The 15124-nt window shown below is 39.0% G+C and overlaps 1 protein-coding gene across 1 annotated transcript in view; it reads right to left on the bottom strand.

Moving 5' to 3' along the window:
* The window catches only part of KLHL14 (kelch like family member 14), a 76175-nt gene that overhangs the window by 56965 nt on the left and 4086 nt on the right, over positions 1–15124 (bottom strand). The window contains exon 2 of the mRNA XM_065399962.1: positions 2326–2447. Coding sequence (XP_065256034.1) covers positions 2326–2447 — 122 coding nt within the window. The remainder of the gene's footprint in view (positions 1–2325; positions 2448–15124) is intronic.

Genomic DNA, 15124 nt, shown 5'->3' with positions numbered 1-15124 from the left:
CTAATCCGATCACTCTGTGCTGCTAACCAAATCACTCTGTGTAACTCCAGTTTTGTTTTACAGTCTGGTCGCTCTCACTCAAGCTAGGTTTCAAAAAGTCCTATGCTAGCGTGCACTAGGGAACTTTGAATTCACACCAGCAGGGTCTACACAGACCAGTTATTGTGCATCATATTAGTGCGCACTGCTGCCCCATGTAGGCAAGCCCTCAGATAACTGCTTGCTAGAGGGCAACAGAAAGAATATGCTTTATTTTGGTAAGCTGCACAAAAATACTCTTTAAAAACTTCTTGAAGTTCAGAATGATACTTTTTTAAAAAATGGGCACTAATCCAAATTCATCCATTGCGTAACTCAAATTCAGTCATTTCAATTACATTGTGTATGAACTGGGGCCAATTAATTTAGAATCTGAACAATGTTCTTTACCGGACTATACATATAATATTAGCATGGTTCAATTTTTCCCCAAACTAATGAATAGTATCCATTTAAATAATCAGCTGTCAAATTTCATTCCTATAAAAGTATATTTGCAAATATAAATAGATTCAGGACACTGACCAGGTCCTAGACCAGGGGTGGGCAAACTTTTTGGCCCAAGGGCCACATTGGGGTTGCAAAACTGCATGGAGGTCCGGGTAGGGAAGGCTGTGCCTCCCCAAACAGCCTGGCCCCCGCCCCCTATCGCCCCCTCCCACTTCTCGCCCCCTGACTGCCTCCCTCAGAGCCTCCAACCCATCCAACCCCCCCTGCTCCCTGTCCCCTGACTGCCCCCGGGGCCCCTTATACAACCCCTGGCCCTGGGCTAGCCTCCCCGGCTGGGAGCTCAGGGGCCGGGCAGGACGGTCCCGTGGGCCGGATGTGGCCCGCGGGCTGTAGTTTGCCCACCTCTGTCCTAGACAGTGAGTATGCAATGAAATAATATCAGTCATTCCGTTGTAGGCCAAGAACATGAGTCAGGAATCTCCTACTCTACAGAGAGCTCTAGTTCACTTGTGCCTCACTGTGAGGTACTGTATTTTACAAAATAACATCAGAAGAATAGATTACTTGTCTTACAAAACACATTGTTTGTACTGACTATTATTATCCTACAGATTTTTCTTAAAAGTAAACTGTCATGATAAAAGGCAATATCATCATAGTTTTGATGGTTGAAATGTCATTACTGACATGTCTACCAGAACGGAGTGATAAATGCAGACTTTTCTAGACTATAGTTCATATCTTCTCTTTAATATTGCTTTTCTTACACAACATCATCTACTACTAATTCAGAGTATTGGTACCTAGGGAGTCTTCTTGTTGTAGTTCGTAGATTATGCCAGTTTAGTTTCACTGTGTAAACCAGCTTGAAGAAGCATTATTTCAAGCACTACATCTCATCTATCTTTACTTTTGCTTTGTCTTATGAACAAATACTATTTTGGCTTCATCCTATTAAAAGATTTTGTATAAAAGTATAGAATTTTATAAAAGATGTTTCACTGTGAAAACTGGAAATCCATTAGGAAATCCAAGTTTTACTAGCTGTCCAGTTTAAGAAGTATGGCTTTGATTTATGGCTCAAAGTTGTTCATTTATTATTTTATCTATACTGCCTTGGTTAAAATTTAGTTTTATTGACCACTGCAGCCAGTCTAACCACAAGGGGGCAAATACACACACAGCCTGCTGCTTTCAAGAAACTGATTTGATTCCATGACCAAGTTAGATTGGGAATTGTAACCAATATAACAATAAGTTCCAAATCTCAATGCTTGAGGCAAAACACTTGCTGTAAAACACAATCACCCTTTAAGAAAGGAATGGGGTGAAAAATTCTATACATAAAGCCTCTAAGCACTATTTACTGTAGCTGATACATACCACTAATATGCTGTGAGCAACGGATGTAGAGGACAATGGGGGAAACTACCTTTAATGACTATGGACAACACATAAATGCTGAAGAGGGAAACAAAAGTGCAAAACACAACAGAAAGTGTGTTCTAAAAGGCATGGTTAGTCAGAGAGCTGAATCTGAGAAATTGCCTCCAACTTCACATTATTTTTGAAAAATACTAGCTTATATGTGTTGCGGTATGAAAGCTTTGCAAGTTTACTTTTAAAACTTACTGGAATGATTTTAAGCCAGTTTAAATTAGGCCTATTCCATTACAAAATTAGCATCTTCTGCAATCTCAATTTATTGCTCCATTGTGAAACCTCTTGTGATACATAAACAAATCTCTGAAGGGAAACAAATCAATAAAATGTCTAATTTAATTAACCATGGTTTTAGATTCATCAAGACAACTCTACACAAAATAAACCACTTACTTGTCAGTATTTTCCATGTCTTCTTTTCATCATCATAATACTGAACCAAATTGCTGGGTAGCCGGTCAGGTCCGGGAGGCAATCCTCCGACCAGTAACAGCATTTTCTTATTGGAGCGAATTCTTCACCCAAAACAAGAGAAAAGATGAATAATTACATTATTGTAGAGTATTTTTAGTGGCTACAAAATCATAACCATCAAAAGAATGTTCACTGCTTGCAGTTTTCTATTTCATTTTTTGTGTTTCTTTCCCCAATCATGTCTCAACAATTTTTTGAACCAAGCAGAAAAATGATCAGAAAAGCTGCATATCCCTCTACTCATGGAATAATAAGCTTCCTTTATGCAATTTGTTAGAGGTTCATTCTAGAACGACCTTTTTCTTATATTATCCCTTTAAATCATCACTCTTTACAGCTGAATACACATGAAATGCTCTGGAGTTGTACTAAGGTTAAGCATTAAAGTTGCATGTCAAAAATCGTATTAGTCAAAATCGTTATTATAAGCCATTCTACACTCAAAGAACCTTGAAAAAATTAAGGTTATGCAGAGAGTTTGTGAGCCAACTCTTTAATCACACACTGAACTTCCAGTACTATAGTTTAGTACAATTAGTAACACCAGGCAAGCAGTTATGGGTTAAACGCTAACTTACAAGTACTTTTTTGTTTGTTTAATTTAGCCCAGACTCCTGCTTTCCCATTCCCCCGCACCCCCCCATTTTCTTTGCTCTCCCCCTGTGCACCACTGGCTATAGCAACACCAATTGGTAAAAATGAGACTGTGATGTTGTTGTGAGCCTCCCCAGAGTGGAGCCCTGCCAATGCTTGCTACTGATCCAGCGGCATGAACCTGCTCGACTGTGCAAAGTCACTCTAATTCCCTCTCTCTGTTTTTCTACCTTCTCCCCCAGGGGGCAACCACTGAAAGGAGTGACTACCCACCCATCAAGAGCTGGCAATTCGCTGCTATTAACCGTGACCGTGATTCCCAATCTGCTTGGCAGTTCTTAAGAATAGGACTGCAATGTCTCATATGCAGTAAAAGCGGTTATATGCACCCTGGCCTCCACCACTATACCTGATGAACGTACATTTCTTTGCAACATTAATGGATTTAGCACAATTGTATGAGAAGAGGGGAAGGAAGTCCCAGACCCCCAGATGAGTCCTGATGCTTTAATAGTCACTTAACATATAATTGAATTTCTATCAGTCACCCTAAGCCTGAAAATGATAAATAAAGAACCCTGATAAAACAATTAATTCTATATATGATGGTGATATAGCATTTTAAAATACATCCATACTATTTATTGTCCATAAGGGACAACATGTTTGCCATAATACACCCTTGCTATACACCACTGCTTTGTTGAGCAGAATAGTGTTATTGGCACTAATTTAGATATTTTTAATGAACATTTCTTGCAAGGAAAGCCAGAGAACTCCATTAATCAAGCTCCATTATCACTAAATTGTGTACTCACATCAATAGGGGGAACTCTCTGCATAGAAACTTCATTATTAGTAATACACTCCAGTAGAGGGAGCCTTATCACTGATGTCCATAGACTGTTTTTTTAAAATACAGTTTACATTATTATTGTGACTGTCTGACAGACTAATTTACATTTATGTTCATACTGTATCCCATTAAAAAACGGTGCAAAATAAACTCTAGCAAGTTTTGATTTTCTTTCAATATTGGTTGCCTTTAGATATGTGCTATCCCACCTGATTTTAATCAGAGGGAGAATGTACAATGGGAGATTCCATCCACATTAAGCTTAGGAATCAAACCTTTTGGATGGTACTGTGAGATGTTGCTACACAGAGTACAATTATAGTTCTAGATATTTGGGAAATATGACAACATATCAGAAAGACAGACAGGGGATGCTATAACAGATAGCTTTATTTATTCTGAAATTAATTTAAGGCTTTTGTAAGTTGTCAAATTGACAGCACAGAAAATGGAAACCCACAGAATTTATACAGCATGGGCAGTGACAGAGCAAGATTCTCCACTGTCATACCAATGTGCTTGAACCCTGATTTGGAGGGAGTCATTCAGTCTTCCTGACAATTCAGTCTTTGGCCTATGCACCAAAACTTCTATTTATTGTCAAATGATGGTTGTTACCAGTCTACTAGACTCCACATGTAAGTGAGATCAGAAATTGGCTCACAGTCATTGCCAGAAGGGACCAGATTCAAACTATGACTTAGCTGTCAAATAAATGTTACCAATTCCCTGAGATGTTCAGTTCTTCCAAATAAAGACTTTTAATGAAAGTATGGTAGATAGAAAATGTGCAACATAAGTGAATGCTAAACTCTTTTTTGTGACTGTACATGTAACTAGTGGCACAGCAAACTGGAGACATGTTAGTTATGCATGATCATCCCTAATGATAGAGAATAAATTGTTTATTCCAACCCTCTTGTGTTATATGTTATAGTTATATCACAATCAATTCTACTTGTATTATAAAAATTTGAATGCTCTTGTAAGATCTAGTTGATAAAGGAGCATATTTCAGTTTTCAACTTTCATCTAATAAACCCCTTTCTCCTCACAGCATAGTGAAAAACCAATGAACAAATAAGGCTTAATGGCTAAGGTGCAAAATGAAATGTCAGACTTAACTTTGAATTTCAAGACTTTGGCAGCATGCAATCCACCCTCAATTTTATTTAAACAAAACCCAATTTGTATATTTACAGTATCCTGAAGAGGGAACGACACATCTATAAAAGAAATATTTATTTTTTAAATGTTTTAGTCAATGAGGTAAATAAGAATAGTTTTATAAAAGTTCATATGAATTCACTAGCCAGGATCTTTTTGAGGAAAAGCATCTGGATCTTCCAGATAATTACTGTATTTTTTTTATCAAAAATATGCACTATTTAATTGATTTATGTTCAGAAACATTCCAATGTATTGGGTAAATACAAGTGTCTATATTTCTTTATAAAGCATGTTTTATTGGGTTGGTAGACTAGATTCAAAGGTGCTTTTCTGAGCTTTGGAGTAAATGCATCTATTCTAGGTTTTGAAATATGTATTTTTATTTACTAGCTCATACTATATACATGTTTGATATTATATCCAGTAATAGTATTACAGCAGAATGTTAACCTATATGCACATATTAAAACATGATACATGTGAAAAATCTCACGGTTCATAGGTAGTAACCTATTTTCAAACATGAATGTAATTAAATAAAAACAGTATGATAAAAGCATAGTCTAAAGCTCATGTGATTTGCTAGCAGAACCCTAAGAGAGATATTTTCCCTATTACATTGCTACTTAGTTATTTTGGTAATATGCAATTATCATCTGAAACACTTCAGATTACAACTGAAACACTTTATTTTTATATTCTATATTTCATAGCATTGTATGTCACATGACATATTAATAGGATCATGATTCACATTCACACTAATATGGCTATTTATATTCCCTGATACTCAGTTAATACTAGTAGATCCCAACCTGGGGAGGTTGAAATGTTGTTGACTGTAGCAGGCATACTTGTGTAGTATTACAAGCTGATATATGCTACTCTAAGTATCCTTTCCTGTAAACGGTTTTTGATACCCAAGCTCCAAGGGGTCTATTCTCCCCGATGCAGACACATACTCCTGTTAATTATTATTATTATTTTCCATGATAGCTGCTTCAATATGAAAATCTCAAAACACTTAATAAACCTTAATTAAGCCTCAGAGAACCCCAAGCCATGTGGAATTTATTTTACCTATTTCCGGGTGTGTAAAGTGAAGCAAAGGTATTTTAAGGCCAAAATTTTAAAACTTGGATGTCTCAAGTCAGGAACAAAAACCAATATATTTAAACACCTATATGAGTGGCCTGATTTTCAAAGATGCTGAATTCCCGCAACTCCTAATGACTTCAAAGGAAGCTGCAAGTGCTCAGCATCTCTGAAAACCTGGCCACTTATTTAGAAGTCTAAACTAACTTTACGTTCACAGGTTGAAAATTTTAGCCTAAAGGCATGCCTACACGGCATTCTTCTTTTGGCAGCGTGTTCAGTACACAAGTATAGCCACCCTAGCACAGCTATAACTGCAGTGGAGCCGGTGACACACAGCTTAGGTGAGTAGAATGAAGACACGCCTGATGGGTGTGGGTATAAGCCATACTTCCCAATCTACACTGCTATTTTTAGCAGTGTAGTGTCCTGCTGCCTCCTTGCTGCTGGAACCTTTCCGCTCTGCAGGAACAGACTTCACCAATAGGGAAAGGCTGTGGCAGGAGGAAGACAGGGAGAAAGACTCAGGCAGCTCCCTGCTACTGAGCCTTTCCCTGATGCAGGTAAAGACTCTGGCAGCAGTGAAACGCTTTGGCAGGGGGGTTTCCCCAGTGCCTCCCCCCTGCCAGACCCTTTCCTTGCTGCAGTGAAAGATTTTGGCAGCAGAGAGCTACTGAAGCCTTTCCCTGATGCCTGAGTATTTCACTGACACGTGTAGCTATCCACCGCACTGTGGACACTTCTTGCTTCTCACAACAGCATGAAGTTACACATATCCTACATGTTGCCCTGCCAGTCGTGTGTAAAATAAATATAGTCTAAGTGACTTGCTCATGGTTATGCAGTGAATCAGTGGTAGAGACAGGCACAGAATTCAGAAGTCCTGACACCCAGTCCCCATCCAAAGCAATTATTCAGTCCTGCCATCTCCATGTTAAAGTAAAACAATACCAGGGAAAATATCTTCCTTGCTGATTTATTTTTTCTGATTAACCACCCCCTGTTGGGCTTTCCTCATCTCTGTAGCTACTGATAGCAGTTCAGAATTCTCTCTGTTGGGGAAGGAAGGAAAACCCCACCTATTCCAGGTCTGAAAGATTTCAAACTGAATAAGAAAACATCATATTAATTAATGTTTAAAGAATAGATTGGAATAAAATACAGAAATATCAATCTATTAACTTTTTACACATACTGTGTATGCTATTAAAAGTAATGAAGAAAACTGCATTTTTAGGGGGGATCCAGATTGGTGGTTATGTTAATCAAAAAACAGAAATTAGTAGATAAAAATGTGACCCCAGTTCAGTAAGCCATGATCAACTTTATGAACATGTTTAAATCCCACTGAAGTAAATTAAGTACTTTGCTGAATGGAGCCTATATAGGCCAACCTAGAACTGTTCAAAATAATAAGTAGTAAGAGTCCTAAGAAAATGATACTGGCAGAATGAGCTGGGTTAGTTACCAGTATAAACAAATAATTATTTTAAGGCTTAGATTTGACCTAAAAGTTAAAAATACATTTAAATATACAGCCTCATTCAGCCCTGGTGTCAGTCCATTAGTTTAAATGAAGTCACACCAGGGATTAGTTTGGCTCACAGTGCCCATGACAGTTCTTGGAAAACTTTTTTCCCAAAAGATGCATCTGAATGGAACAGTGGCCAGTTCATAATGCCTAACAAAGGTCCGAACAGAGAATCAGATTGCTGCACTGCAAATCTCTTCTGCTGCTGTGGCCATCCTCTTGGCCCAGGTTGAGGGTATTGGTCTTGCAGAATTTGCAATAAATCCCTAAAGAACCACCTTGCCAAGTTCTATACAGCCTCTTTTAATGCAAGATATGAGCCATCTGAAGATTGTTTACTTTGATGCTTTTTGTCTTCTGCAGTTTAGATGGAAAGACAAAATAAGTTCTGAGGCTTCATCAATCTTTTTTTACTCTTTATGGGCACTTGGAGAACTCTTTTCACAGCACGTTTACATCACAGCTTTCCTTTTTCATGCTCTGGTTTAGGGCTGAAATTTGGGAAGATAGTCTCTTATGGCTGGTAAACTGACATTGGACATAAGTGGCAGGGATGTTTTAAGAACTACCTTAATGCTGTAGGAGTGCAATATAAGGTCTTCTAAGGCTAATGTATCCAGTGCTGATCCTCTCATTTCACTGGTAACCATGAGTAGAAACATTCATTTAACAGACAGAAGATACCAGGATACAGAGGTTCAAATGTGGGCTTACTGACAGTTTGGAACACCAAATTTAAGTTTCGGTTTGGACACAAATTTTTGGATAGGCTTTATTAGATTCAGACACCAGTTGGGGATGTATACGTATCTGGGATCGTTTATCTGACCCTAATATAACTGAGAGCCAAGGTGGGCGAGGTAATATCTTTTATTGAACCAACTTCTGTTGGTAAGATAGACAAGCTTTGGAGCTACACAGAGCTCTTCTTCAACTGGCAGAACAAGGGTCTAAACTTTTAGAGTACTCAAAGTGTGCCTCAAGGACACGCCCTTCTGTAGGAAGTCTGGGATGTGGGGAATATTTTTTTCTTAGGGTCACAGTTCTTGTCTCAATGCCAATATATGAATTTTAGCCAAATCCTGGAGTGTGCTCTATAGGTTCCCTACATAACAATATCCTAGAAATGATTTGGTTAGAACAACTTTTTTCCCCAACATATTCCTTTCCTTAGGAGGAGGCACCTGTGAGGAACTGAATGAGAGTTTTCTCATTCAGTTTGATGCCATGAAGATGGTATATACTCTTTCTGTTTTTATTATCTGTATAGGCCTGCTTAGCAGAGTACCCAGAGACAATGTGTATATTGTAGTAGAATTAATAGCTACATCTGTCTAAGCCTTCATTTGGTGACTCCAGGAAATAACTTTTTTCCCCATTCATTTTCTAGGGAGAGGAAGGGATGATTGGGGATTGACCTGCAGACTATTTGAGGGGTTGGGGATCTGGGACAGGAAATGGTGTATGATGTTGGGTAGAGGTTGGGGGAAGTTAACAAGTTGGGGGAGTGACCTGTTGTGGGGATTGATGTCTGTCTGTGATCTTCTTGATCTATTGAAATGTTTTAATTTTTGTCCAGCACACAGATCACTGGATAAGTACTTCATAAATAAATAAGAAATAAGATACTCATTCCTAGAACATTTTTTTAATCTCTGTCTTGTGATTGACCTTGGAAGCAGAAGTCTAACTTGAGGCTGACTGTATCAATGAGAAATATGATTGAAGATGTCATGATTAAAGCACTACTGTGACTGTTGATGAGGTTGCCTGCTAACCACTATGCTTTTTTTATGTTTGTTTCCTTTTATGTACATTTCCTATATGATTGTCAAGGGAATTTCCACCCACGCTATTAAGACTAATGATTCCTGAGGTGACCCATGAGTTCTGAGTACCTTTCAGACTTTTTTACTTAGTTTCATGTTGTTACTAACATGTGATGGTTTCTGAGTTTATTCTGAAAAGTTAAGATAGCAGGCTTCTCTGTTCTTAGTTCCAGGACACAGATTGAATATCTTCTTATTTGGTGGTTAGATCCCCTGTGTTGTTATATGGACTAAGTATGGGCTGCTATCCTTGAAGGTTGTCCTCCATTATTACTGTTTCTCTCGGAGGAACACCTAATAATGTCCTTTTCATCACTGTCTCCTTACATTACTAGCTTATTATTCATATTGACTAGAGATTGGTACCAGTTCTTCATAAAGAATCTCTGCAGCTATCGCATATGGAATCCTGCCATGGTTGTTATATCAATACATGAAACCACTGTTCCTTGTAGCTTGAGTGAGACACTAATATGTGCTTTCTTTGCCCGTGTTCCATTGTGAATAGCCAGCCAAACTTATCTTCTTGAATCTTTCCTCTGTCAAAGGTATTTCTCATCTTGTGTCACTGACTATATTGAAACCAGTTTTTGTGTGTGGAAATTTATGAATCCATGTTTCTGTATTTCTGTTGCTGCAGAGTTAGTTGCTTCCTATACTTGCTCCTATACTCCTATGATTATATCGACACTAGAAAGTCATCCAAGCACAGGTATTTGTAAATTCACTGAGACCTGAGCTTTGCAAACATGTCTACTAACAACTCAATGAATCCCTGAGGCACTCAATGTGATCTCAATGGAATGAACTTATACTCACAATGTTTAGCTTGCTGAGGCCTGGTCTACACTACGACTTTAATTCGGATTTAGCTGCTTTAATTCGAATTAACGCTTGACCCGTCCACACAACGAAGCCATTTAATTCGAATTAAAGAGCCCTTTAATTCGATTTCTGTACTCCTCCTCGACGAGAGGAGTAGCGTCAAAATCGGTATTGTTAATCCGAATTAAGGTTAGTGTGGCCGCAATTCGATGTTATTGGCAATTAGATGTTATTGGCTACCCACAATGCAACGTTCTGGAAATCGATGCTACTACGGTAGCTTGGACGCACACCACCGAATTAATGGTGCCTAGTGTGGCCGAATACATTCGAATTTATAAAATCGGTTTCCTAAATTCGAATTATATAAATTCGGATTAATCCTGTAGTGTAGACATACCCACATAAGTGAGTAATAGAAACCTTCCATGCCAGTTTTATTGGCATGTAGACCTTTGAAAGATCTATGAATGTTATTAAGTTTCCTGATGATATGGGCCTTTGCTTGATTACAATGTTGGACATATGTGTCAGGGTCCCCACAGCTGAACCCAGACCCAGCGCATTACCTTCAGACACATCCTTAAACCCTGCAGCAGGGGAGGGTCCCTGGCTGCTTAATAGTGTTCCATGCCTGCAGCTATGTTTCCGGTCCTGCTCCCTACTCTCAGCTCCTTCCCTGCTCCTGTCTCTTGCACTGTATTCCTAGATTCACCCCTGGTTTTCTCGCCCTAGCTCAGAGTTCCAGATTTCTGCTCCTGCCCCTGCTCCAGCTAATAATCTGGTTCTGACGCTTGACTTCTGATTCCTGGCTCTTGACAATGGTTCACTACCTGGACTTGATATCTCGGCTCCTGATTTGGGCTCTTGCCACTAGGCCTGGTCACCTCTGCTCCACTAGGCCACCCTCCTGCCCTGACCAGTGGGTAAGATTGACTACAGCCTGGTCCGTAACAGTATGTGGCTGTATGGCGTACTCTACCTCAATTTATTCTTTCCTGCTATCTGTGGTTCCTTTTCATTAGGAAGCAGGGCTTAGGAAATGAGAATTGCTGCTGTTATCTGAGTAGAAGTGATCTTGGCTTGATTTGTCTCCTCCATTGCCTCTGTTCCTAAACATGTTTCTTTTGTATCCTGAGTTCTTTCTAAAATTTCTCCCTGAGTCCCACAGGAGCTCTAAAAGGGCTGTCTGTTCCTTTAAGGTTGGTTATCTTCTTTTCCTCTTGGGTTTCTGAAGGAAAGACATTTTTATTTATTTATTTATATTTTTTTGTCTGCTGCATCAGCTTCTACTTTTTCCAGCTTCTCCCTGAACAGTCTGCTTCTTTCAAACTTGGCAGGTGATAATAGTTCTTCAAAGTTGGCTGTCTGCCTTCCAAGGACACAGCAAGAGATATCTACTAGCAACAATACTGGGTGCCATGGTCCTTAAGGGAAGTTTCAGGAGCCAGTGATTATCTCAGCTATGAAAAATGATGCCAAGAAGTATTTTGGATGATAGATTTTAACTTCCAGTCCTTTGAAACTTCTATATATTTTATTTTGTTACACTAAGCAGGAGCTGGATGGCAAAGCCAGTGGTGAATAGAGCTAGATGGGAAATGGTTTATCAGATAGATTTCAAAATTGTTCCCACCCTGAATATGGACAAAAAGTCAAACTCAAAATTTTTTAGTGAACCATAAATAATAATACAAAAAATCAGTTCAGGACAATTGAAACATTTCATTTTGATCATTTTGAAATCTTTGTTTAGAGACTATCAAAACATTTTATTTTGATTTTAAGTGGAGTGGAGTGGATTTCTGAGTAGAGAAATTAATTGAACTAACCCATTCCTGCAAAAAGTTTTGGTTTCAACAAATTAGCATTTTCCAGAGAAAAAAATATTTTGCTGAAAAATTCCCAATCACCTCTACAGTGGACTCCAGCCCAAAATTTCTCCTAAGGGGCCCCACTAACTTCAAATATGTTTCTTCTTTTGAGAAGACATCTTGTTGTGCAATAATAATCATGGCCTTTGTCAGGGATGAAGCTGCATTCACTTTTTGGGATAGAGAGAGACTTCGCTGCATTTTCTAAGACTTACCTGAACTATCAAATAGTGATCTTATTTTTACTGGGATTTTCCCTCAATGTGTGTTTAACAGAACTCAGATCTCTTTCTTGGGAAAAAACATTAGCTGTTGATTTTATTTTCTGTCTTCAGCTTTTCCTCACAAATATCCAGGTTGGTTATCACTCTTTTGAATACGGAGTTGAATGATTCTACTGAGGTAGACCTTTCATTTACAATAGCCAGCAATTACAGATTCAGAATTTCAGAGTTCTCCTTCCTCCATTGAGGAACTTATCTGCCTTCAAGATCCATGTGCAGAAGGAAACATGTGCATGAGGCTATCCTCCTTCAGCCATCCTTACCTCTGCCCTCCAGGGGATTGGGATGCATGCTGGGGAAAGGGCAGCAGAAGAATGGATTGGGGGCTGGGAGGGGAAAATCCCACTCAGAACACTAGTACGGCTGGGGAACATGCACATCCTCCTCCCTCTGGCTCCATAGTACTAACATGTAAAAGATAATACAGCCTGCCTCTGCTTGTTCCATGAAGCCTCCTCACCGATGGGGCGCCTCCTTTAGGTGAATTTCTGGGGAAACTGCAATTAGAGCAGTGTTCTCAAGGAGTGGGCCACTGTGGGGAGAAGGCCTCATTGAATGACTCAGGTTGACCTCCTAAGAATCCTCAAAGTTTGTGAGCGGGCCCCACAGCAGGTTTCATGTGGTAGAGGGTGAAGGCACATCCAGCCCCTTCCAAACCGAATGACTGAGGAGTAACCCTGTGAAGAGATTTCCACCCTCATTAGCTCCCTCCCAGTGAGATATTTTATAATTTCTGCTAAAATAATGGGATCAGAGGATCTGGTTAAAAACTCTCTTTAGCAGAGGACTTGATCGGAGATTCAGAAAAGTGCTTTTTAAAAATAAATAGCCTATACTTCGTTGATGGTCCCCACACTGGAGACCATCAAAACAGTCCTTGGGATGCTGTAGGAGATGTGTTTCTCCTTGCTCACACTACAGTTGGGCCTAGAAACTGGATAGCACTTAACCCCACTGTAGTTGTGAAGCATTTCATCATCTCATCTGTCTAATAAGGATCCCGCTGAAGAATTGTCCTGACCTACTGTTTAAGTAGCAGTCTCGCTGGAGTCTCAGTATCCCCTTCCACAATGGTCAGATCTTTAATCCTCCCTCTCTGTCTTGGATATATTAACATACCTATGCTTACACTTTGGATGCACAAATGGATGCACATAAGGCAACTGAAACTAATTAGGATTAAACTGACTACAGTTCTTTGGTTCATTTCCCTGCAGCCTCCAATGTCAGTCTCTATTCGGCAGCTCAGTTGAGAGAGTCCTGTTGTAGGTACAATTTACAGATATTAATTCAGGCACATAAGGCCTGATCCAAAGCCTACTGAAGTCAATGGAAAGCTATGATCCAATTCCACTAAAATCAATGTGAGTCTTTCCACTGATTTCAATGGCAGAAGATTGGGCCCTGTATTACCAGACCTCTGGATATTTGTATAGAGGTTATTACAGCAACCTATGTACTATCCTCTTTATCATATGGTACAAACACACATATACACATATTTCCATAAAAAAGAGTTGGCCTGATTCTGCTCTCACTTATGCCAGAGTAAGGCCCTGATTCAGTAAGAAAAGCCAATGGTGAAATTCCCATTGACTTCAGTGGATCCAAAATTTCTCCCATGTGACTAACTTTAAGCATGTGAGTGATCCAACTGGGCATGTACTTAAGTACCTACCTGAAGCAGGGTCTATATCAGGAGCAAAGAAGTCAAAGAAGTGACCAGTGCAAAATTAGTAAAAGGGACACCAGAATAAAGTTAAGTATGTGCTTAAGTGCTCTGCTGAATCAGAGCCCAATTATTCAGCACCTTGAAGGATCAAGCCTCTAGCATACCACAGTGTTTAATGGGAATATTACTCTTAAACTTTCTTAAAAATTACAGTTTAGTTGTAGTCTGAAAGGTAACTTTGCAAAAAAAGTCATTATGGGATTCCATCTTTATTGTCTCTGTGGCTTCCAGAAAGAATCTGCTTGGTTTATAGGTGGAAATCTGTTTTCTTTTACTAACTGAGACTCCTGAAAATCCAACATGAAAGTCAAACTGGACTCTTTCTAGCTCATGCATTAGCAACAATACAGATTTTGCATTTGGAACTCAGTAAATAATTCTGTTCCTTCTGCATGAGCCAGAATAAAATCCAGTTCCCTCTCCCATAGCTATATTGGCTCTGCAGTGCTGAAAAGAGTGAAAACTTATTTTACGCAGTATAGTAAATAGATATGACTCAGAACACATTCAAGGGACATCTCTGTTAAGTAAGATGGTACCATTTTTATGTAGCTCCTTTTGAAAGCAAAACAACCATATGTTAAGCTTTCTGATATTTACTTTTCCTACTTGGTGAGAATTTAAGAAATGTGAGTAGGTCAAATCCCAAAGTAGTTGTGTGCTATAATTTTCAAGTAGTACATTAGAGACAAAGGTGTTGTTTTACGTAAGGAAGAAAGTTATCAGGTGAATTTTTAGTGTGTGTGTGTGATCTTCCCAATTTCTTCTATGCTTACCAAGCAGATGTCTATGTCACTGTGCTGTTTACTTCTCAGTGATTAAAAACTTTAGTGTACATAGGGAGTAACTTAGTTCTTAAAGACCCATGAATCCTTTTTGAATAACCTTTTATCATTTTTTTGAAGTTCTAATCTATTAAGGTTATTAT

The sequence above is a fragment of the Emys orbicularis genome, chromosome 2 (genome assembly GCF_028017835.1).
Source record: "Emys orbicularis isolate rEmyOrb1 chromosome 2, rEmyOrb1.hap1, whole genome shotgun sequence".
Taxonomy (NCBI): Eukaryota; Metazoa; Chordata; order Testudines; family Emydidae; genus Emys; species Emys orbicularis.
The sequence above is the reverse complement of the archived record's forward strand: the minus strand, read 5'-3'. Positions and strand labels throughout refer to the sequence as shown.